The sequence below is a fragment of the Trichosurus vulpecula genome, chromosome 2 (genome assembly GCF_011100635.1).
Source record: "Trichosurus vulpecula isolate mTriVul1 chromosome 2, mTriVul1.pri, whole genome shotgun sequence".
Classification (NCBI taxonomy): Eukaryota; Metazoa; Chordata; class Mammalia; order Diprotodontia; family Phalangeridae; genus Trichosurus; species Trichosurus vulpecula.
The window spans coordinates 87,697,719-87,722,888 of record NC_050574.1 but is presented as its reverse complement, the minus strand read 5'-3'; the positions used below and the strand labels follow the sequence as shown (position 1 = coordinate 87,722,888).

At 39.3% G+C, this 25,170-nt stretch overlaps 1 protein-coding gene and 1 pseudogene across 1 annotated transcript; both read right to left on the bottom strand.

Moving 5' to 3' along the window:
* Positions 1-11,715: 11,715 nt before the first annotated feature.
* Positions 11,716-12,372, bottom strand: LOC118838831 (hypoxanthine-guanine phosphoribosyltransferase-like). Its single transcript, XM_036746200.1, has one exon. The coding sequence runs from the start codon at positions 12,370-12,372 to the stop codon at positions 11,716-11,718; it is 657 nt and encodes a 218-aa protein (XP_036602095.1).
* Positions 12,373-24,167: 11,795 nt separating this feature from the next.
* Positions 24,168-24,770, bottom strand: LOC118838950 (annotated as a pseudogene).
* Between the last annotated feature and the right edge of the window lie 400 nt (positions 24,771-25,170).

The window sequence follows — 25,170 nt, the reverse complement described above, 5'->3', positions numbered from 1 at the left end:
AGATTAAAATTGCAATAATATTCTTTGCTACCATACAATGGTATTCTCAAATTTCACAATCTAAGAGAATTGTAGGCATACAGAAACAATAAACTTCAGATGACAACAATTGCATTTCCAGATTAGCACATATAGAAATTATTCAACTTATTACCTTTGGTATTTAAAAACCCCTTCAAAGTTAACAATTACATTAAATTAGAAAGAGATGATAATAATGTTGTGTCTAACATATACCAGTCATGATGGTAAACATTTTACAATCATTATATCATTTTGATCCCATAACAACAACCAATTATTATTTTCCCTTTACAAATCAGGAAATGGGTCCAACAGAGATAAAATACATTTTGTAACTGGAACAGAGAAGTGTGGAGTTTACCAAGAGCAGAAGCTGACATCCCAGTGGTGATAATTCTTGGAAGAAGGGCTTAGGGCCTTAGGATATTCCAACTTGGCCAAAGCTGGAATGCGGGAGGGAGGAAGACAATAGTTTCCAATAATTCTTCAAGAGCCTCCAAACCTTTTTACCCTCAAAACCTCTACTCAAATAGATTATACGTTCCCTACACTTTCCACATATGCTCTTCTCCTACATGGTTGACCTCATCTTACCTTTTCTACCATATAACCAACAATAAAATATTTCTCTCTATGTCTCTCTCTGTCTCCCACCCTCTTTTACAAAGAGACCTGAGTCAGGGAGGGAGAGAAAGACAGATAGTGGACCTTACAGGGTGCCAGATTATTCACTCACTTCACACAGAAACAGAAACACAAAACAGATACAGGCAGAACACAACAGGGAGGATCCCAAAACTCAGAGACGATTCATAGAAATCCACTGCACAAACCAGACATTGTTGGCATTTTTCTTTTCTCTTGTCCTTCCCTTCAAACTTTGGTAACTCCCAATCAGCTAGTCTGGCCCCAATCCATCCACCTCTCCCTTCCCCCACAACTGCAGAATTTACCGAGCCTAGGGCAGTTTACAGCTGCTGGGACAGGGTGGGCACAATGTATAGGACCTGGGTGACATTTCCAAGCTTTGCCTAGAAGGGTGGGCTACAAGGTTCCCAGGGGCACAGAGCTACTGCCATTCTCTGAATTGCTGCTCCTCCCCTCCTTTTGCATTGTGGGGAAGGGTGATTTAAGTTTTCCCTACAATACTCCAGGATTTTCTTCTCTTAACTCACAATTAACAAATTGCCTAAGGAATTTCAAGGAGGTGTGGCCACTGCCCCTCCAAGCAAAAAGGACCAAGCTAAAATATTTTAGTTTTCTTTCTGTTTGTTTGCCTCAGATAATTTGAGAACAGTAGAAGCTAGCCCTTTTTAGACATCCTAATTTTCAGGGGGCTAGCTTAATTTCCTATCCCTACCACTAGTATATAGCTTCAAATCATAATTTTATATAAAGCACAGGAAAAGCTTTACAGTAGTTAATATCCAGATTCAGTAAGACCTTTCATTACTAACTAATCAGCCTTATTTTCCATTCAGGTTACAGGCTTCTTTTATCCCCAGTTCCAGATTGACCCACCCACAGTCTTCCAATGTGGAGGGTGAGGGAAGGCGTGGCTAAGAGCACATGGCCTTAGCCACGTGGACTTAGCTGTACCCCCACCTAAATTTCCAGCTTCTATCTCTCTTTCTTTTCCAATCTTAACTGAAACATTCTCACTCCAGTTTCAATCTCTTTCCTAATTTTGGCCCAAACTACCTCAAACATTTCCAGTAAGTGAAAAAAAATATATACTCACTAAGCTAATTTTCCAGCTGCTTTTTACCTTAAAACTATTTAATCACATTCTAAACTAATGTTCACATCTGCTGACTTGGCCACTGTGAGCCTCCTACCCCACTCTCATTGTAGGGGGACCACAAATTGTTCCCCAGCTGACAGGCCCAGACTGCCAATGTGCATTCAACCGAGGCATATCTGTTGCCATTTTCTAATGACAGATGTAAACCCCAGAAACCTACGGACAGAGATACTACTGCCTGCTATTAAACTTTTGATGTAAAAGGCTTGTGGGTGTGTACCCTTTAGATACAATTCTCTGTTCCTTTGAGGGTGGGGAGATGCTGAGATTCACACCCATTTCCCTTTTCCTAAGAGAGAGATCTATGGAAGTGAAATCAGCCATACTAGGCAAGCCAGCCAGGCTGCCTCTGCCTAGACTTCTCCATCAGATTTTAGGACTAATTTATGACAAAGTAAATGCCAAGAATGACCACAAAACAATCAAAAGCAAATGATATGAAACTGTAAGTAACAAGCATGGACCCAAAGAAGAGATTTGAGAAGACATACCCAACTCTCCACCTTTGCAAAAGTACACAGATCATGGGTATGGTACATGGCTTATTTTTGCAGATTTTTCCACTGTGTTGATCAGTTTTTCCTGTTTTTGTTTTCTCTTTCCATCTCCCCTTCCTCCCCCCCAATCCCATAATAAAAATTAGTTATTTCATGAAATATCTTTCTAGGAGAGGCTGAGGGAAGAATGCTTGGAAAAATTCAAATGATGGAAAACACAAAATATATCAATAAAATTGTATTTAAAAAGTGAACTATCCTTATACATAGCACTCTAATTTTTTTTTCTAGATACCTCACAATATTTTAAAATAGGGATAATCATGCAAATTTATGCTAATTTTTCTTATTTGCATACTAGGATATTGTTATTGCTGTTTCTCCTTTGTTCTCACAGGGGACCAAGGACATCAGGAAGGTGATTTCTTGACTTACAAGTGAATTGGCTTTAAATGAATCCTCACTTTCTCCTGCAGAGCCATCATGCCTCAGTGGCAAGACATACATCAGGATGATTGGAAATGGCCCCTAATGCAATGGGAGACCTTGCCCTTTTTAAAACTAAGGTATTTCCTAGGCCTCAGTTTGTCTGAGGCAATGCCTACTTAGTGATAAAGGTCAGGTAAGAAAGGAGGTGGGAAATTAAAATACATGAGGCTAGAGAGTTAATTATCTCTGTTTTTCAAAGGTAAAATAAATAAGTAGGGAAAAGAAAAAAAACAAATATTGTTTATTCTTGTTTTTCAGTCTGACTCTTCATGAGCTCATTTAGTGTTTTCTTGACATAGATACTGACATGGTATGGCATTTCCTTTCCAGGGCCAAAGATCTAGTAAGCTCTCTTCACTGCCAAGAAGATTGGTTCCTCCCTTTGTCTAAGTCATTTGCACTTAACAGATGCTTAGTAAGTTGGTGTGGTAAATTCATCAAGAATGTAAACTCCTTCTTCATTGTTTCTATGGAGTGATGTACTCTAGAGGGTTTCACAATTAAATGTTAATTAAATGTTGTGTTTGCCTTCCTTTTCAAAGAGGACCATGACATCAGGGAGATGATTACATGTCTCACACTTGACTTTGATTTGAGTGAGGGAGGGCTGTGCAAGGTAACCAGCCTCACTTTCTTCTACAGAGCAATCTGTGTCCAGTGGTCAGATATTTATCAGGAGGACTGGAGATGACCCTTAAGTGGAGATCTGAGAGGGTAACTAAGTACTGAAGGATAGTGTTTGGTGAGATGGAACAAAGGGATTTTTCTACTATACCACTGGTGTTGAGGTTGGAATTCACACCTTCTTTATCTAAATGGAAAGGAGAGGAGAACTCTGGGAGGAAAAGGAATATAAAAGGCCAGTACTGTCTCAGTTTGAAAAGTCTCAGCTTAGAGCCTGGACTGCAGCTGGAACTGTTTTCTTGACCTAGAAGCCTCCCACCAGGACACTCAAGGTAGGTTTTCACTTGGGGAAATGCTTCTTTTCTTACAGATCTGTGAAAATTTAGAGGTGGTCTGTTAAGGGGACTTAGAGTCAATTCAGATATGAGGTTTGCATCAGTGTCTTTGACCTGGACATAATTCCATGAACATGGTCAAGTTTCTAATTCTGCCTAGACTTTACTTTTCTCATGTTTGAATTGCAGGAATTTTAATACCTGTAAGATCCCAACTCAGGCAGGATGTCAAAATCAAATATGATAATACCTGGAGACTGACAATAGTTCTTAAGGCTGGACTCATGTTAAAGTTAGATCAGAATGACTCAGAGGAGAAGGGTCCTGGTTACGATTCAGTGATATATTGGTCTCAAATGTTTGGCTAGGGAAATTGGGTGTAGTTGAATTCTTGGGGAGATCCTGAGCCAGCATCCAAAAGCACTGGAGTGATCCTGCACCAATTGCTTTCCTTGGCAGATTTTACCTATGGATTCTTTCAACGGTCACCCAGTCAGTATCTATTAAACCCTTAGTATATGTCAGGCAGTGAGTTAAGTGCTGGGGGTACAAAGATTCCTTCTACCTGCTTTCTTATTATTGGAAAGAGGGAAAGAAAGACTCCAAGCTTTATATCTAAGGCGTAACACTTTCCAAGTTACATGCCCAGATAATTTTTGGAATTTGTTTTTACAAGATTCTGAGTTCTAAATTTTTCTCTGACCTCTTCTCCCAATCTCCCCTCCCTTTTCTGAATATGGTAGGCAATTTGATATCTACATTTGGTATCATGTAAAATATTTTTCCCTACTAGTCACAGTTGTGAAAGAAGCAGATCAAAAGCATAAAAACCAGAAAAAAGAATAAAGTAAGTGAAATAATATGATTTGATCTGCATTAAAAGTCCATCAGTTCTTTATCTGGATGTGGATAGCATTTTTCTTCATGAGTACTTTGTACTTGTATTAGATCATTGTGTTGCTGAGAGGAACTGATTTGATCATCACACAATGTTGTTGATACTGTGTACAATGTTTTCTTGGTTCTGCTCATTTCACTTTGCATCAGTTCATACAAGTCTTTCCAGGTTTTTCTGAAATCTGCTTCTTCATTTCTTATTTCTATTACATAAATTAATTAATACATTAATTCTATTACATTCATATACCACAACTATTTCAGTCATTTCCCAATTGATGGACATTCCCTCAATTTCCAATATCTTGGACCAAAGAAAAGGGCTGCTATAAATGTTTTTGCACATATAGGTCCATTTCACTTTTTTATAATCTCCTTGGGATACAGGTGTAATAGTGATATTGCTGGAAAAAAGTGTATGTGCAGTTTGTTAGCCCTTTGGGCATAGTTCCAAATTGTTCTCCCCAATGCTTGAATCAGTACACAACTCCAGCAACAATGAATTATTGTCCCAATTTTCTCAAATCCTCTCCAACACTTTTCAGTTTTCTTCTTTATCCTGTTAGCCCATCTGATTGGTGTGAGATAGAACCTCAGAGTTTCTTTTTAATTTGCATTTGTCTAATCAAAAGTGACGTAAAACACTACTTCATGTGTCCATAGATAATTTGATTCCTTCATCTGAAAAATGCCTGTTTATATCTTTGATCATTTCTCAACTGGGAAATGGCTTTTATTCTTGTAAATTTGACTCAGTTCTCTACATATTTCAGAAATGAGTTCTTTATCAGAGATACTTTCTGTAAAGATTGTTTCCCAGCTCTTCTGCTTTCCTTCTAATCTTGGTTGCATTGGTTTTATTTTTAGAAAATCTTTTTAATTTATTATAATTAAATTATCTATTTAAAATTTCCTAATGCTCTCTATCTCTTGTTTGGTCATGAATTCTTCTCCTCCCAATAGATCTGACAGGTAAACAATTCCTGACTCTTCAAATTCACTTCTTCAGCCACCATTTTATGTATGACAGGAATCCTTAAAGTTTTAAAACTTAAAGCAATCAAAAATCAGTGATAATTATGTTTTGTTATTTCTCACCATGACATGTTCCCACAATTTTGTTTAACTTTTTAGAGCACTTGACTGTATCCTCTCCTCAGAGACTCTAACCTCTATTTCTTCCCTTTTAAAATCCTTCTCCTAACTGGTTGATTCCTCTTTCTTATCTGTAAGCTTTATTTGTGATAATGCATAGAAATACTGAAGAAAAAAAGTGATTTCCCTCTCTCAGTGACTGAGCATCAAAGGGTGGAGGTGGAGTAAGAGTCTGACAACCAGATAAAGGGGAATTCATTAGGTGTGACCTGAATGGGGTAGGAAAGTTATGTCTAACAGCCAAAACAGCCCTGGGGTGAGCAGCAACTGACTGGGCCCAGACTTCCATGCTGACTAATCAAAGTTCTTTTTACTTTAATCCTTCTCTCTACAGGTCCAAGTGGTGAAATAGAAATCATACTCTCAGGACCAGATACATCACCTTGGGCACTTGTACAAGAAGAGCCCAAACCCAGCTCATTTCAATGGATACTGTTCAGCCAGAAACAAATGACCCATGGACTCTGTCATTAGTATATGAAGAAAACCAACCACTGGACTCTTTTGTGGTGGTAAATTCAACCCTATCACTCCCAGAAACCCAGCCTGGATGTTCCAGTTTTATTGTCACATTTCTTTTCTTTGGTATCCTGGCTTTCTTATTGCTCATCCTTTTTGGGATGATTATATGGCAATTCCTCGCATGACCCTTTAGAGGCACGAAAGCAACACCATGAAATGCATGCATGTAACCCCCAGATTTGTACAAATAAGAGATTGATAAGGACTGGCTTCTGGACCCTGTTCCTACCCCTAACTGCTAAAGGCACCAGCAGTTAGAGCAGCTTCGACTCAATATGCTGCCATGTTTCCTGCCTAATTTAAGGTCCATGAGGTTCCATCTTCCAATATCAATCTTCCTCCATGATCAAGTCAGAGACCAGCCAAGGCCCTGAAGAGCTTTGGCAATGGTTTATGAAGAATGCCCATTTCCAGCTCTGCCTTTCCATCAGGTCTGGATAAGCCTGAAGCAGCTTCCTTTATCTGCTGCTATCTTCACCCAGTATTCTTCCTAGAGGAGGAATTTTTCAGGAAACCACTGCAAATTTCATATAAATAAACATAGATCCAAAAGGAAATTTGGGAAGATACTCTCACCCTACTTCTTTACAGAGGTGGGAGGAAAATTAGGGTGGTACTTTGAATATTTTGTAGATGTTTTCAAAGTGTTGATCAGTTTGACTTTTTCCCATTTCCATTTTTGTCTCTCTAATAAATGTTAGTAACATGGAAGAACTCTCTTGTATGGGATGGGGGAAGAACAAAGGAAGAGATTCTACTTATGGAAAAAACAAGATATCAATAAAAAATTATTTTATAAAAAATTATTTTAAAAAGACTACTATCTTTGTCAATAAATTTGATTGTCATTTTCTGTGTACATGGCAGATAATGTTTTAACATATGAATGATCATTCAAATCTGTGCCAGTTTTGTTTACTTGAATTCTAGGATAAGTTTGGCAATGGAGTGAAAACACCTCTAGAACGTGAGAACATTTGAAGTTATGAGGTTTTGTAAGCCCAATTTGGATGTTGCAGTTCAAGTGATTGGCAGTTGCAGTCAAATATTTAATTTGGAGCACACAGCCATAGAAGGAGAAATAATACTACTCTCCGGGGCCTCCGATATTTACTGGATGTGTGACCCTGGTCATATCCCTTAACCTCTGTCTTCCTCAGCTCCCTTAATTGTAAAGGGGAGGTAAAAGTAGCACTGACTTCCTAGTGTTCTTGGTTGTTAAGGAAGTACTCCAGTGCCAGTGATGGCTGAAAATTTTCTTTGGTCAATGACAATCAGGGGTTCTGAGTCATTGAGAAAGTGAGTGAAAGCCAGGATTTGCTGTTGTTGTTCGGTGATGTCTGACTCTTCGAAGTGACTCCATTTTGAAGTTTTCTTGCCAAAGATATTGGAATGGTTTCCCACTTCCTTCTTGAGCTCATTTTATAGATGAGGAAGTGAGGGAAACAGGAAGAAATGACTTGTCCAGGGTCACACAGCTATTATGCTTATGAGGTCAGATTTGAACTCAGAAAGATGAGTCTTCCTGACTTCAGGCCCAGTGTACTACTGACTGTTCCACCTAGCTACCCTTAGAAGATTTAAAGCAATTCAGAAGTAATGATAATTATATTTTGTTCCTTTTTGCCATGACATTTTCCACATTGTTTTGTTCAAATTTTGAGACCACTTGTCTCTATCCTCTCCTCTGATAATACATCCTTAATTTCTTCTCTTTCACATTCCATCTCCCACTTTCTCAACCTACAAGCTATGTTTGAGGTAACCCACAGAAAAGCTACATAATGAAGTGATCCTCCCTTCAGTAATTATTTATCAAAGGGTAGAAGAAGGGAGAACATTGATTATCAGATAAAAAGGAAGTCATTTGCTAATACTCTCTGATAGTTCAAGCAAAGAAAGCCAAAAGCTACTGCCCAGACCCATATTGCTATTTCAACCAAGTAAGTTTGACACTAACCCTTCCCTCTGTAGGTAGTATCTTGATAGCTCCCTTGTTCCCTGGACATTGCCTCCATTTCCTCTTCTTCTTCCTAATCATACCCTCTACTCTCCTCTCTTTTCTGCTCTCCTTTCCTGTCTTCTTTTCTCCTCCACTCTCCTCTCCTCCTACTGCTGCCTAGATGCCACAATGGAGTTTCCTGGACCATCACAGTGAACGTCAGTCCCAGTACCAAGATTGAAGTTGATGTACTAGGCTATGATCTGGACTTATTTTGCATCCCTCAGCATTATGCTCAAGATCTGGAAAAAGTATTCATTCCTCAGGGGCTAATTCTGGACAGGACTGAACTTTTTGCATGAGATGTGATGGACAAGATGGGAGGTCAACACAAAGTCCATTCCCTTCTGTGTCCTCAAGGGTGAGTATAAGTCAACAGAGAGATCATCTTGCCCCATCACTTTTTGTCCCCTGTCTACTGGTCATTACAGATGCTCTTCAATCTGATAAAATATGCAGTTACAGGAATTGATTGATCACTATTCCTGTTCAGTACCTTCATGTAATCCAGTAAATCAGCAAAGAATTTATACTTTATACTTTATATCTTCCCTTCATCTTCAACTCACCCTGTGTCTGCTCTCTCTCTTTTACATATATATATATATATATATGTATATATATATATATAAACACACATATATATAAACACATATATATATATACACATACATACATATACACATAGATACATATATACATACACATTCACTTATATATATACATAAACATATATATATATATATATGCATATTCCCTTCAACTACCCTAATACTGAGGTCTCATGAATCATACACATCATCTTTCCATGTAGGAATGTAAACAAAACACTTCAACTTTAGTAAGTCCCTTGCAATTTCCGTTTCTTGATTACCTTTTCATGCTTCTCTTGATTCTTGTGTTTGAAAGTCAAATTTTCTATTCATTTCTGGTCTTTTCACTGAGAAAGCTTGAAAGTCCTCTATTTTATTGAAAATCCATATTTTGCATTGGAACATGATACTCACTTTTGCTGGGTAGGTGATTCTACGTTTTAATCCTAGCTCCATTGACCTCCGGAATATCGCATTCCAAGCCCTTCGATCCCTTAATGTAGAAGCTGCCAGATCTTGGGGTATTCTGACTGGGTTTCCACAATACTCAAATTGTTTCTTTCTGGCTGCTTGCAGTATTTTCTCCTTGATCTGGGAGCTCTGGAATTTGGCAACAATATTCCTAGGAGATTTCTTTTTAGGATTTGAGGAGGCGATCAACGGATTCTTTCAATTTCTATTTTGCCCTGTGGCTCTTGAATATCAGAGCAGTTCTCCTTGATAATTTCTTGAAAGATGATATCTAGGCTCTTTTTTTGATCATGGCTTTCAGGTAGTCCAATAATTTTTAAATTATCTCTCCTGGATCTATTTTCCAGGCCAGTGGTTTTTCCAATGAGATATTTCACATTGTCTTCCATTTTTTCATTCCTTTGGTTTTGTTTTATATTATCTTGATTTCTCATAAAGTCAATAGCTTCCACTTGCTCCAATCTAATTTTTAAAGTAGTATTTTCTTCAGTGGTCTTTTGGACCTCCTTTTCCATTTGGCTAATTCTGCCTTTCAAGGCATTCTTCTCCTCATTGGCTTTTTGGAGCTCTTTTGCCATTTGAGCTATTCTATTTTTTAAGGTGTTGTTTTCTTCAGTGTATTTTTCAGTATTTTTTTGGGTCTCCTTTAGCAAGTCATTGACTTGTTTTTCATGGTTTCCTCACATCCTTCTCATTTCTCTTCCCAATTTTTCCTCTACTTCTCTACCTTGCTTTTCCAAATCCTTTTTGAGCTCTTCCATGGCCTGGGGCCAGTTCATGTTTTTCTTGGAGGCTTTTGTTGTAGGCTCTATGACTTTGTTGTCTTCTTTAGGCTGTATGTTTTGGTCTTCTTTGTCCCCAAAGAAAGAATCTAAAGTCTGAGACTGAATCTGGGCGCGTTTTCGCTGCCTGGCCATATTCCCAACCAACTAACTTGACCCTTGAGTTTTTCAGTGGGGTATGACTGCTTGTAGACTAACGAGTTCTATGTTCCATGTTTGGGGGGGAGGTGCCAGCTCTGTCAGACCCGCACTACTCCTTTCCCAAGAACCCCCAACCCGAACTGGGCTTAGATCTTTGGCAGGATGTGCACCCCTGCTCTGATCCGCCACTTAATTCCTCCCACCAGGTGGGCCTGGAGCCGGAAGTAACAACAGCTGTAGCTGCCACACCTCTGCTGCCCCCGGGGCTGGAAGCCGAACCGAGAACTCCTTCCACTCCCGCAGCTTTTCCCACTAACCTTCTCCGCAGTCTTTGGTGTTTGTGGGTCGAGGGTTCTGGTAACTGCCGCAGCTCACATATTCAGGGTGCTAGGGGCCCCATCCGCCCGACTCCAAGTTTGGTTGTTCCATGCCGCTCAGGCTGGGCTCTGCTCCACTCCATTCCCAGCTCCCAGCTCCCAGCTCCCAGCTCCCAGCTCCCAGCTCCGTGTGGAATAGACCTCACCCAGAGACCATCCAGGCTGTCCTGGGCTGGAGCCCTGCTTCCCTCTGCTGTTCTGTGGGTTCTGCTGTTCTAGAATTGGTTCAGAGCCATTTTTTATAGGTTTTTGGAGGGGCTTGGTATGGAGCTCACTCTAGTCCCTGCTTACCAGCCGCCATCTTGGCTCCTCCCCCCAGAACTCAAAGTTTTAAAAACAGATGTTCAAAAACAAAAAAAAATGTTTTTGCATGCAACTACAAAATAAAATACACAGGCAATGGGGCGTAGAAATTTATCTTGCCCTACAAGAAAGGAAGGGAAAAGGGGATGAGAGGGAAGTGGGGTGATAGAGGGGAGGGCTGACTGGAGAACAGGGCAACCAGAATATATGCCATATTGGAGTGGGGGGGAGGGTAGAAATGGGGAGAAAATTTGTAATTCAAACTCTTGTGAAAATCAATGCTGAAAACTAAATATGTTAAATAAATAAATATAAATAAAAAAAAAACAAAAAAAACCCAAAAAAAATCAATCTGTCCTCTTTAAACTTCTCTTACATGAACAATACTTGAAATATTTCATCTCAGTAGTTTAAGTACCTTACTACTCATAAGTCAAGCAGCAATTTAAGTAATACAACCCTCCCAGGGGAAGTAATAGTTTTTTTTAAGTTTTGTAGGACAAATGAAACAGCAATCAGAACTGCAGCAACATTTTGACCTTCCTCCAATATAAAACAGACAAGATACAGTCAATGCAAAAAGCTCTAATAAGCGGATGGTCACAAGGCTGAAACAATGGACAATTTGAAGTGGGCATGCAGGTGAAGTTGATGGGTTTCCCCCAAATGTTTCAAATCTCCCTGCACACCAAGTTGATCTCATGCTTTGTACTTTTCTTTGCCAGTCTTGCTAATGACACAGATATGGTTTAAGTCTCTGAAGTATTCGTTGTAGTCCAGGGCATAGCCAACGACAAATTTGTCTGGAATTTCAAATCCAACAAAGTCAGGTCTGTATCCCACACTTAGTGGGGTCCTTTTCACCAGCAAACTGGCTACTTTCACCTTCTTTGGTTTATGCTGCTTGATCAGGGAAAGCAAAGTCTGCATTGTTTTCCCTGTGTCAACTATATCTTTAACAATCAGGACATTCTTTCCACTTAAAGTTGAGAGATCATCTCCCCCAATGACTTTTATGTCCCCTGTTGATTGGTCATTATGGTAGCTCTTCAGTCTGATAAAATCTACAGTCATAGGAATTGATTGATCACCATTCCTGTTCAGTGCCTTGATCGGATCCAGCAAATCAGTAAAGAATTTATAGCCACCTTTGGGGACACATAAGGCAACCATGTGGTGGCCTCCCATCTCCTTCATCACATCTCGTGCTAAACATTCTATCCTGTCCATGATTAGTCCATGAGGAATGAATATTTTTTCCAGATCTTGAGCATAATGTTTAGGGATGCAAAATAAGTCCAAGTCATAGCCTGGTTCATCATCTTCAATCACAATGCTAGGGCTGATGTTCTCCATGGTGGTGTAGGAAGGGTCCTGGGCCAGTTGGACTTTAGCAAGAAGAGAGGAGAGGGACAAGGAGAAGGAAGTGAAAGAGAAGGAGAACTGAAGTATAAGAAAGGAGAGGAGGAGAGGAGAGGAAATAAGATAATTAGAAGAAAAAGGGAGAGGAGGCAATGCCCAGGGAGCAAGGGAGGTATCAAGATGTTCTGTTGCCAGCACTGCCTCTAAGGTGAATCTTGATGATTTCTATTTCACCACTGGTACTTACAGAGAGAATGGTCAGTGTTAAAGTTACTGGGTTGAAATATAATGGGCAGTGCTTTTGGCTTTTTTTGCCTGCACTGTCAGAGAGTGCTAGCTAATGACTTCCCCTTTTTCTGCTAGTCACTGTTTTCTCCTCTTCCACCCCTTGATACCTCACCACTGAGAGGAGGATCACTTTATTATGTAGGTTTTCTGTGGGTTCCCTCAGACATAGCTTTTAGATTGAGAAAGTGAAGGCCACCACATTTCTCTTTCTAGGAGATGGAATATGAAAGGGGAGATATCAAGGATGATGAAAGGGTAGAGACAAGTGGTCTCAAAATTTGAGCAAAATGATGTGGAAAATATCATGGAAAAGGAACAAAATATAATTATCATTACTTTTAAATCACTTTAAAGCTTTGAAGTGCAGCTAGGTGGAGCTGTGCAGAGAGCACTGGGACTGAAGTCAGGAAGACTCATCTTCTGAGATCAAATCTGGCCTCAGACACTTATCAGTGTGTGACCCTGGGGAAGTCACTTAACCCTGTGTGCCTCAATTCCTCTTCTGGAAAATGAGCTGGAGAAGGAAATTGGCAAATCATTCTAGTATCTTTGCCAAGAAATCCCCAAATGAGGTCTCAGTGACTTAGACACCACTGAAAATGACTGAAGAACAAAATTTGTTAAACATAAGGCAAGTCTTCCATTTTAGTGTCCTTCTTTGTTGCTAAACAGCTACTTTTGGAACTATCAACAAGAATGATCCTGTAGGAAATTTCTCTTCATCGTGCAAACAGAAAAAGCCTTTTAAGAAATGAGAATACCCTGCCCTGTAGAATGCTTGCCTACCTCTGAATTCCCTTGGGCCAACAGATAGAGGCAGTGTATTGAGCTTTGGAAAAAGCTCTGAAACAGGAACTGGGTTTGAATCATGCTCTGCTATTTACTTGTGATCTCCATCAAGTCATTGAAAGTCTCAGTTTCCTCATCAGTAAAATGAGGGAGGTTGGACTAGATGCATTTAAAGATTTTCTGAGCTGCAGGACTCCCAAGTCTTTGATCTTCTTATGATCCTGGAGTTATTACAGTAAACTTACTACTTCCTCCAGCTATTTTCCTGGATCAAGTACGTGCATGTGGATCATTGCAATAAGAAGGAGATTTACTTTATGGATTTCAGAACATAATTCTGAGAATGGGTGTGTAGGTTTCACCAGGTGGCCAATGGGATCCATGATACAAAAAATTTAAGACTCTATATTATCACACTAAATCTCATCAGCTTTGCATGGCTTTAATGATCATCTTTGTACAGATGATTCTCAGATTTATATACAAAACCTAACGCAGGGGTGGGGAACCTGCAGGTTTAAGGCTGCATGTGGCCTTCCAGGTCCTTAAGTGAGTCGTTTTCTCTGAATCCAAATTTTGCAGAACAAATCCTGGATTGTTCGAAAGGCCTAAATTAAGGACCTAGAAGGCAACATATATCCTTAAGGCCACAGCTTCCCCACCCCTGGAACCTGTCTCCTGAGCTTTAGTCACTGCCTTTTGGACAACTCACACTGGATGGCCCCTGTGAAACCCAACAAGTCTGAAACAAATGTATTATTATTCCTTTCAAATCCTTTGCTCCTTAAAAATGCCTACTGTTGTCAAGGCCATCACTATTCTCATAACCAGCCAGGCTCATAGCCTCAGTGTTATACTCATCTCTCCATTTGTACTCACTCCAGATATCCAAACTGTTGCCAAGGCCATGACTTCCCAGATAAAATATTAAATCCCTTGTCCCTCATTCTCATCTTTCCCCTATTCTGCCTAAAAGATTCCCTGTAATTGACACTTTATTTATGTTATGTATTCACATAAATGTTTCTATACAGTCTCCCCATTATAATGTGAGTTCTTTCATGGCAGGGACCATGTTCTTGCCTTTCTTTGCATCCCCAGCACTTAGCTCACTGCCTGGTATTTACTAAGTGATTAATAAATGCTTATTGCCTGACTGCACTGAGGGCCTTGGTAGGTCCTGCCAAGGAAAACAATTGGTGCTGGACTACTCCAGAGCATTTGGATGCTACCTCAGGACCACCCTAAGAATTCAGCTATACACAGTCTTCCCAACCAGAAAAGTCCATCATAATATCATCTATGTGTTAGAGTCAGGACAATTCTCTGTTTTTGAGTGATCCTGACCTAAATACCTTCTGGCTAACCTTAAGACCTACTGCCTATCTGTATGTATTATCCCATTTGATCTGAGAGTCTGCCTGAGTTAAGGAGACCTTCAACTCCCAGATGATACAGATGAGGCAACTAAAGTTTAGGCAAAGTAAGAAACTTATTGTAATCATAGATGCATGAACCAGGCACTCATACAGGCCTCATAGCTCTAGTGACTCCAAGTCCCCCCAACAGGCCAGCTCTCAATTTTCATAGATCTGTAGGAAAAGGGGCATTTTCCCTGGAGGACACCTACTTTTGGAATCCTGATAGGAGGCTTTTCAGTCAGGATCACAGCTCCAGCTGGGGTTCACTCTGGTATCAGAGCAAGGATTTCTCAAGGAGAGTCAGTACTTTTATATACTTTTATATACTTTTCCCAGATACCTCCACCCCTTTCCCATTCACAGGAAGAAGGTGTGAACTGCTATCCTCACAATGAGTGGCACAGTAGAAAACTTCCTTTGTTCCCCCCTCCCCCAGGACTATCCCTTAGTGGTTAGTTACATTCCCAGCTCACTGCCTCATTCACTTACATTGAACTCTGAGGCACTTTCTGAGTGCATACACTCTTCAAAAACAATGAAGAGGGAATCTACTCCCTTGATAAGCACAACAGTTTTCTAATTACTTACTAAGTGCAAAGTGCTTAGACAATAGGGAGGCTTCAGTCTTTTCTTCAGTAAAGAGAGCTTTTTACCAAATGTTCCCACAGCCACACTCATTAAAGGATCTCAGTGTCTGAGTAAACCAATCCAGGCCCAAGCTTTACTTGTTCTGATTTTTGGACTGAACAACTACTATCTATTAAGCTACAAAATAGAAAAAAATAGAAAGAAAAAAGTCAACAAATCTTATCAATACATTCAAAAAATCTGCAAAAATCTGCAACATACCACGCCAATAGTCTCTCACCGCAAAGTGCCTGAGTCCCTGAATAATATTCTGTTTATTAAAGTAGAAGGATTTTATAGTAATTATATAACAGTTTTGTATGATGTTATGTAACAATGCCTGATAGTATTCTATCACAATGTGTAACATATAATGTTTATGTAACAGGAAATAAAAGTTTTATTAATATTTTCTGTTCTTTGTCTTAAAATGCATTTATTTCAAGTATCATTTCCCCTTTTCTTATCAGAGAGCCATCCTATGTGACAAATAGTATTTTTAGAGAAAAAATAATCATTTCAATTTATTGATACATTGAAAAAGTCTGAAAATATGTGCATTCTATAACAACTGTTGACCTTCTACCATGGTAAGGGATAATCAACTCTATCTATGAGATAGTCGTCATCTTTTCTAAAGTAAATTTTCGTTAATCTCTTTTGCTTTGTACTTTTAATAGTGCCCTCAGCAGTTATTTGCTTCTTGATATCCTGGTTCTCTGCATGCTCTCTGCCCCAAGGCCTGAGTCTCCTGAGGAGGTTTTGATTCCCCTCTAGAAGATAGTAGTTGTCTAGTTTAAGGATCAGGAAAGGGGGAACTTGGGCCTTGATTGGCTTACTCAGACACTGGGTTCCTTTTGTGAGCTCTTCAGGAACATGGGTTATCATTTGGCAACAAAATTCTATGCAAAGAAAAGTGGGGCCTCCCTTTGTTTAAGTGTCTTATAGTTAGTAGGTGCTTAGGAGAATGGTGTGATTAATTCATTAATTCAATGGGTAAATGCCCTTTTCATTGTTTCTGAAGAGTGATACACTAAAAAGGGTTTCAGGGTTAAATGTTAATTAAATAAGGTGCTAAACAGAGAGCTGAGAGAATAAGCATTGGTACTTCACTCTTTAGGTAGTCCTCTAATGACAGTGACTTTTTTCTTCAGTATTTGGATAGCTTTTTAAAAAGGCTTTTGTAGGCACTTCTTAGTCATAGCTTGAGCCTTCCCACCCCCAAATTATCTAAGTTACTAGAAAAATTGTGTGAGGAATGGATGTATTGGCTTGACATACCAACAATGCCTTGTGTTGAGGGGGAAAGAAACCAAGGGATTCAGGGATCCCAAACCAAAGTTCCCAGGGCAAGGTCACCTGGAATGAATTCGTGGACCCAAGCATTCTTTAAGTCAAGAAGGCAAAGATTTATTACACTTTACAGCGGGCAAGAGTTCTTAGGGAACCTGCCACCTTATAGGGCTACAGGGAAAGTTTAAGTATGAGATTTGGGGGTGAAATCTGTCAATTAGGTGTTTTGGGGTGGGATTAGGGAGTGGTTAAAGGGTGCTCAGTTCTTAAAGGAACATGCACATTTTGTATCTAATGCACAGGTATCTTACCCAGAGTTCACTGGGAAATAGCCCACCAGTCACCAAAAGTTCACGGCTGATTGGGAATATCCAGGTGGATTCCATCTCATATCTTCCTAGACAATATTAATGAAAGGGAGTATACATTTGACTATGTCTAGGATATATGTTAGACTCAGGGTATAGTCAATTCTCAGCATCCAGAAATCAATCTATAATTAGGCATAGCTGCTTACTGAGGAAAAAGCTGAGATAAGTTGGGGCACTCTGCCCTTTAGCTAGACAGAGACTGCCTGCGAGAGAATATGTTTTGAGAACTAGATGTGGTTTCCTAAGGCATGCTGCCCTTGAACTGGAGAGAGACTGCTAGGGTCAAAGCTTTGAAGCTAGGGAGAAATGTGATTTTAGAGCTGGAGTTCAGGCACAGGCACTCAAGGAGAGGCTAAGGAGAAATGTGAGAATTAGGGTCCAAGCACAAGCACCCCATCACTTGTAGTGACCGAGAGTAAACCTAGCTGGAAGTGCAGAAAATCAGGAAATCTGAAGCCGATTAAACTCATCCAAGCTTTGAGCAGACCCTGAGCCAGTTGGTAGTTTATGGACCCTCAAGAGGCATCTTTATTTCCAAAGACTCCCCTAGTTGTTGGTTATGGGATTGTCAGAATATCCTCTTTTTAGAGATGTCTTCTTATCAACTTTGAACTGTGGATTGCTGATCACCAAACAAAGGAACCTAAGGAACCTTAGGGGAAAGTTGGGCTTAGAAAGGACTGAGTCAATGAGTCCCATCCCCAAAGAGAGGAGATAGTGAAGAATTCCAGGTGTCAGAGCTGTGCCCCTTTGATATAAAATCAAAAGGCATTCTTGGTGATCAGGGGAGTCTTTGGGGAGACTCTCCAGAGGCTGGAAGGTGGAGATAACAGATATTAGAACTGAAAAAGAATCAAAACCCAGGCAGCCCAGAGGAAGCAGGGACTGAGAGGGAAAAGAAGGCTGAGAGGTTTGAACTCTGGTCTAATTGCTTCTCAAAGCTAAAGTTTGCATTTTATCTTTAAATTAAATCAATGTATCTGATAGCAGTGTGTTTACAAGTGCAAAAATAAAGTGGTCCTCTCACTGATAATGGGATCAGTTTAGAATTTCAGTGGTCTGTTTAAAATGCATTATTCAAGTTCTTTGCAGAGGGTGGTGGGAGAAATGTGGTTCTCTTGGTACAATTTGTTAGGCCTTTTACTCCCTCTACGTTCTAAGGTGCAAAAAAGCAGGTCAAAACTGGGGTGAGTACATTTTTAAAAACTTTTTTATTTGGAATGTGAAGGAAAGTGGGGCTAGTCTGAGTAGAGATTAAGAAAAAGAGAGAGAAAAGCTTGAGGGAAAATATTGAAGGTAAAATAGAAAAAGTATTTAGGTTTAGTCTCTGCTCAACCAGAGACACCAAAAACTATTGAGATTTATGTGTTGTGGTGGAACCATCTCAAAAAATTCAGTCACATCACCTTTAATTCAAGTATAGACATTTATTGAGATTGACACCTCTCATGGAACAGGCTGAGTCCCTAGAGGAACCAGCAGCTTCAGAGAAAGTAAGATAGATTTTTATAGGTTAGAGATGAAATTACACTACAGAAACTGTGAAGATTAAAAAGGCAAGAATGGTTTATCTAGGGATTAGGTAACAGGGGAGGGGTACCTTCTGTGGTTCTGTGATTAAACTGGTCATGCTGCACTCCAATGGGCTAGCTATTATGGTCCTGTGTGGTCAAGACAAATATGTATTGTAGTCTTGTCAGTATGAGAATACATCTGTTCAAATGTGTGAATTGGTTCTGAGGGCAGTGGTTAGCCAGGGGTGGTGGCTACATTTGTGTGGGGTGGGAAGTGAGTGGTTATGGAGGTACAATGGGCCTGCGGTTCACTGGGACCTATAAAGAAGTTAGAATATTGGGACTGGAGGTAGCTTTATTACAATTCCATCATTTCTCTCATCAAATTCATTTGCGAAAAGAGAAGGTCTCAGCTTCTGTAGCTTCTCCAGGCTGAGGAGGCATATAGAGTTGTTCCTGTCTCAAAGGGTCCTGAGGACCCAGAACAGGTCACATCCAAGGGACAATGGGTGAGTATTGACTGGTATCTCCTGTTTGTGTCAACTGTAGGTGAATTGGCCAATAGTCTGGGAGATACAAATCTAACAAGCAGGTTCAATATTCAGGGCTCCAGATATCAGGCATATCTAGTAGCAGGCAATTGACTAGGCCAAGTACCCATTTACTAAATGATTTGGAAAGGAATTTAATTTTAGGCTGACTAACTCTAATACACTATCTGTCTAGCTAGCTATTTAGCCTTTCATCTGCTACTAGTATATATTCTTGTATTCTTTGTAATAGTATGGAGACAATTACATGAAGGGCTTGTGAAATCAATATACTATTCTGTTACTTAGCTAATGTCATACTTGTACAATTAGTTAACGTTTTTTTTTTTAATTCGGATTTTTTATTTTTAGTTTATAACACTTGTTCAGCCATTCCCCAATTGATGGGCATTCCCTTGTTTTCCAATTCTTTGCTACCACAAAAAGAACAGCTACAAATATTTTTGTACGTACTGGTCCCTTTCCCACTTGTTTGATCTCTTTGCGATACAGCCCTAGAAGTGGTATGGCTGTGTAAAACGGTATGCACTTTTTGTAGCCTTTTGGGCATAGTTTCTAATTGCTCTCCAGAATTGCTGAATCAATTCACAACTCTACCAACAATGTAACAGGTGTTCCAGTTTTCCCACATCCTCTCTAACATTTATGATTTTCCTGTTTTTCATGTTGGCCAATCTGACAGGATAGGTGTGGTACCTAAGAGTTGTTCTGATTTGCATTTCTCTAATCAGTAGTGATTTAGAGTATTTTTTCATATGACTATAGATATTTTTAAATTTCTTCCTCTGAAAACTGTCTGTTCATATCCTTTGCTCATTTCTCAATTGGGGAATGACTTGTATTCCTGTAAATTTGGCTCAGTTCCCTGTATATTTTAGATATTAAGCCTTTATCAGAGATACTGGTTATAAGATTTTTTTCCCAATTTTCTGCATCCCTCCTAATCTTGGTTGCATTAGCTTTGTTCATACAAAATCTTTTCCATTTAACATAATCAAAATTGTCCATTTTGCATTTTGTAATGCTCTTTATCTCTTGTTAGATCATGAATTCTTCCCTTTCCCATAAATCTGACAGGTAAATTATTCCTTGCTCTCACAAATTGCTTATACTATCAGCCTTTATACCTAAATAGTGAACCGATTTGACTTTATTTTGGTATACGGTGTAAGATGTTGGTCTATGTCCAATTTCTGCCATACTATTTTCCAATCTTCCCTGCAGTTTTTATGAAATAGTGAATTCCAAATGCAGCATCTGGACTCTTTAGGTTTATCAAAACTCTCCTTTTCTCAAAACAATAACAAAAAAGACACCATTGTAGCTATTGGTTTATTCTATATCACCACCCTCCTGAATCTTTTAGTTAGGGAGTATTTTGATGGCATGGCAAGCCTGCTTGGATCTGTATTGTGGTCCTGGTTGGCAGTTCTTGGGGGAGAAGGAGCACTGCTGTGACAGAGCCTGGGGTGACGGTGGAGTAAAAATAACTCTGAAAACAGCAGTGCTAGGACCCTAAAACTTGGGACAAAGTACTCTCTACTCTATAAGCAGTCACATCCTAACAAAAAACTCAAGGGTCAAGTAGTTGGCTGGGAACATGAACAGGCAGTGAAAACGAACTCAGACTCAAACTCGGACTCAAACTCAACCTCTAGATTCCTTTTTTGGTGACAAAGAAGAACAAAACATACAGACACAAGAAGTCAACAAAGTCAAAGAGCTTATGTCAAAAGTCTCCAAGAAAAATATAAATTGGGCTTAGACCATGGAAGAGCTCAAAAAGGATTTGGAAAAGCAAGTAAGAGAAGTAGAGGAAAAATTGGGAAGAGAAATGAGGGTGATGCAAGAAAACCATGATAAACAAGTCAATGACTTGCTAAAGGAGAACCAAAAAGATACTGATGAAAATAACACCTTAAAGAATAGACTAAACCAAATGCCCCGATATTCTAGAATCAGAGGGTAAGATAGAAATTCAAAGAATCCACTGATTGCCTCTTGAAAAAGATCCCAAAAAGAAAACTTCTAGGAATATTGTAGGCAAATTCCAGAGTTCCCAGGTAAAAGAGAAAATATTGCAAGCAGCCACAAAGAAATAATTCGAGTATTATAGAAATACCATCAGGATAACACAAGATCTAGCAGCTTCTACATTAAAGGATCTGAGGCTTGGAATAAGATAATCAAGAGGTCAAAAGAGCTAGGATTAAAACCAAGAACCATCCACCCAGAAAAACTGAGTATAATGCTCCAAGGCAAAATACGGAATTTCAATAAAATACAGGACTTTCACAAGCTTTCTCAATGAAAAGACCAAAGCTGAATAAAACGTTTGACTTTCAAATACAAGAATCAAGAGATGCATGAAAAAGTAAACAAGAAAATGAATTCATAAGGGACTTAATAAAGTCAAACTGTTTTGTTTACATTCCTACATGGAAAGATGATGTGTGTACTTCATGTGACCTTTCTCATTATTAGGGTAGTTGAAGTGTTGAAGTGTGTGTGTGTGTGTGTGTGTGTGTGCATACATATATATATATATATATGTATATATATATAGAGAGAGAGACAGAGAGAGAGACAGAGACAGAGGGCATAGGGTTAGAGTTGAATATGAAGGGATGATATCTAAAAAAATAAAATTACATTAAGGGGTGAGAGAGGAATATATTGAGAGAGGGAGAAAGGCAGAGACAGAATGGGGTAAATTATCTAACATAAAAGTGGCAAGAAAAAGCACTTCTGTTGGAAGAGAAGAGGGGGTAGGTTAGTGGCAATGAGTGAATCTTGCTCTCATTGGATGTGACTTGAGGAGGGAATAACATATAAACTCAATTGGGTATCTTGCTCCACAGGAAAGTAAGGGGAAGGGGATTAAAAAGGGGGGGAAGATAGAAGGGAGGAAGATAGGGGGAGGAGGCAATCAAAAGCAAACACTTTGAAAAGGCACAGGGTCAAGGGAGAAAACTGAATAAAGGCGGACAGGATAGGATGGAGGGAAATATAGTTAGCCTTTCACAACATAAGCATTGTGGAAGTGTTTTACATAATGATACATATGTGATCTTTGTTGAATTGCTTGCCTTCCAAAGGAAGGATGGGTGGGAAGAGAATAGGGGAGAGAATTTGGAACTCAAAGTTTTAAAAGTAGATACTTAAAAAAATAAAAAAAAATGTTTTTGCATACAGCTGGGAAACAAGATATATAGGGAAGGGGGCATAGAAATCTATCCTGCCCTACAAGAAAGTAGGGGAAAGGGGACAGGGGTGGGGGTTGTGGGGTGAAAGAGGGGAGGGCTGACTGGGGAATGGAACAATCAGAATATATGCCATCTTGGAAATAGGAGGGAAGGTAGAAATGGGGAGAAAATTGATATCTCAAAATCTTGTGGAAATCAATGTTGAAAACTAAAAAATTCACTAGTGTTTGGAGCATTAAATTGTATGGTCAGAATTCTCCCCACTAAGCAATATCTTATGGTAAGGTATAAACTGCACATTACTTACTTCTCTGCAACACTAACAGGGAGTGAGGGTGTTAATAGTAATTGTACCTTGTTAACAAAGTACCATCAAGATCCAGCAATGAAAGTATCACTATGAAGTGCAAAGTATTTAATTGTCATTATCACCACTACTAATGATGTACTTTGCTGTATAATAAATGGTGCAAAATAAACTAGAAAAAAATTCTATCAATATATGTTGACTTATTAATAATTGTTCCACTTTCCCACCTGGTACCCCCTGGCCAGACCCATTTTATAGATGAGAAAATTGGGTCCCAGAAGGTAAGTGAGTCACACAATAAGCCTTTATTCAGCAAATATTAAATCTGAAAGTAAGCTGGTCATTAGAGATACAAGAGCAAAAATGAAGGAATCCTTATCCTCAAGGAGCTTACATTCTATCTGAGGAAATAACACAGAGAAATGTAGTCCTCTTCCCATCTCCAACATATTTTGGCAGATTTGGACCCCAGAAAACAGCTGACAACTTCTTCCCTTGAGGTTTAGGTGTAAGCCTGAGGGGTTGTGTTCTGTAATATTAAAGCTCATGAGCCCTCATCCTAGTTGTTCCCCACTGATAATCAGCCAGCTAGAGTTAGCTTTGACAAAGGAACATTGCAATGATATTTTTTTCTTTTAAAGAGACAGCCTTTAAGCATTTTGCATTACAGATTTCAAAAGTCAAATGTCATAGCTTTCAGAATGTCAATTCTTGTTGAAAAGAAAACTATTTTGGACTGGTGAGCACAAAAAGGAAATAATCTAAGAGTAGGACACAGCTCAGTGAGCATTTAGTTTTTGGCTTTTCTTTCTATCGCCAATGTCAATGAAATGAACTCTTTGCTTCCATTTTAATTCCATGTTAACAACAACAGCCAAAGATCTCAAAATCATAATGTAACTCTTAGAGATAGAGATAAGGGAAAATCAAGCCCCTCATATTCTCAACAGAAGTGGAACAGATATTGAAACTGTTCCCTTTTTGACAAGGAAGAGGTGTTAACTAACAAATTGAATCAGTCCTCTCCATTTTCATTAATATAATTAATTAAATTACCCATTTTAAAATCAATCTATCCTCTTTAAACTTCTCTTACATGCACAATACTTGAAGTATTTCATCTCAGTAGTTTAGGTAACTTACTATTCATAAGCCAAACAGCAATTTAAGTAATAAAACCCTCCCAGGGGAAGTAATAGTTTTTTTTAAGTTTTGTAGGACAAATGAGACAGCAATCAGAACTGCAGCAACATTTTGACCTTCCTCCAATATAAAACAGACAAGATACAGTCAATGCAAAAAGCTCTAATAAGTAGATGGTCACAGGGCTGAAACAATGGACAAATTGAGGTGGGGATGCAGGTGAAGTTGATGGGTTTCCCCCAAGTGTTTCAAAACTTTCTGCACACCAAGGTTATCTCATGCTTTGTACTTGTCTTTGCCAGTCTCGCTAATGACACAGACATGGTTTAAGTCTCTGAAGAACTCGTTGTAGTCCAGGGCATAGCCAACAACAAATCTGTCTGGAATTTCAAATCCAACAAAGTCAGGCCTGTATCCCACACTTAGTGGGGTCCTTTTCACCAGCAAGTTGGCAACTTTCACCTTCTTTGGATTATGCTGCTTGATCAGGGAAAGCAAAGTCTGCATTGTTTTCCCCGTGTCAATTATATCTTCAACAATCAGGACATTCTTTCCAATTAAAGTTGAGAGATCATCTCCCCCAATGACTTTTATGTTCCCTGTTGACTGGTCATTACAGTAGCTCTTCAGTCTGATAAAATCTACAGTCATAGGAACAGATTGATCAGTATTCCTGTTCAGTGCCTTGATCGGATCCAGCAAATCAGTAAAGAATTTATAGCCACCTTTGAGGACACATAGGGCAACCATGTGGTGGCCTCTCATCTCCTTCATCACATCTCATGCTAAACTTTCAATCCTGTCCATGATCAGTCCATGAGGAATGAATATTTTTTCCAGATCTTGAGCATAATGTTTAGGGATGCAAAATCAGAACATTTGTTCTTTTCCAACAATCCTGGAGCACTTCTCTTTTTCCCTATGACCATTCTGTTGAAAATAATTATTTATTTTATTTTTTTATATCAACACCTCTTCTCCCTTTTCAAAACTGGAGGTCAGATGAGCAGTTTGGTCTGGATGAGAATGTTAATTAAAGGAGGTGCTAAGCTGAGAGGGTAACTAAGAACTGAGGGGTGGTGACTGGTGAGGTGGAAGGAAAGGCTTTTTCTCCTGGAACACTCTTGACAACTTGGAATTCACACCTTCTTTATGTAAATGGAAAAGAGGAGGAGACTCTTGAGGAGAAAAGGAATATAAAAGGCCAGTTAGGGCTCAGTTTCTGAAATCTCTGCTCAGAGAATAGATTCTACCTGGAGCTGTGCTCCTACCTGAGAAG

Excerpts from the sequence above, each read along its gene's own strand:
- LOC118838831 (XM_036746200.1), bottom strand. The coding sequence starts at position 12,372 with ATGGAGAACATCAGCCCTAGCATTGTGATTGAAGATGATGAACCAGGC.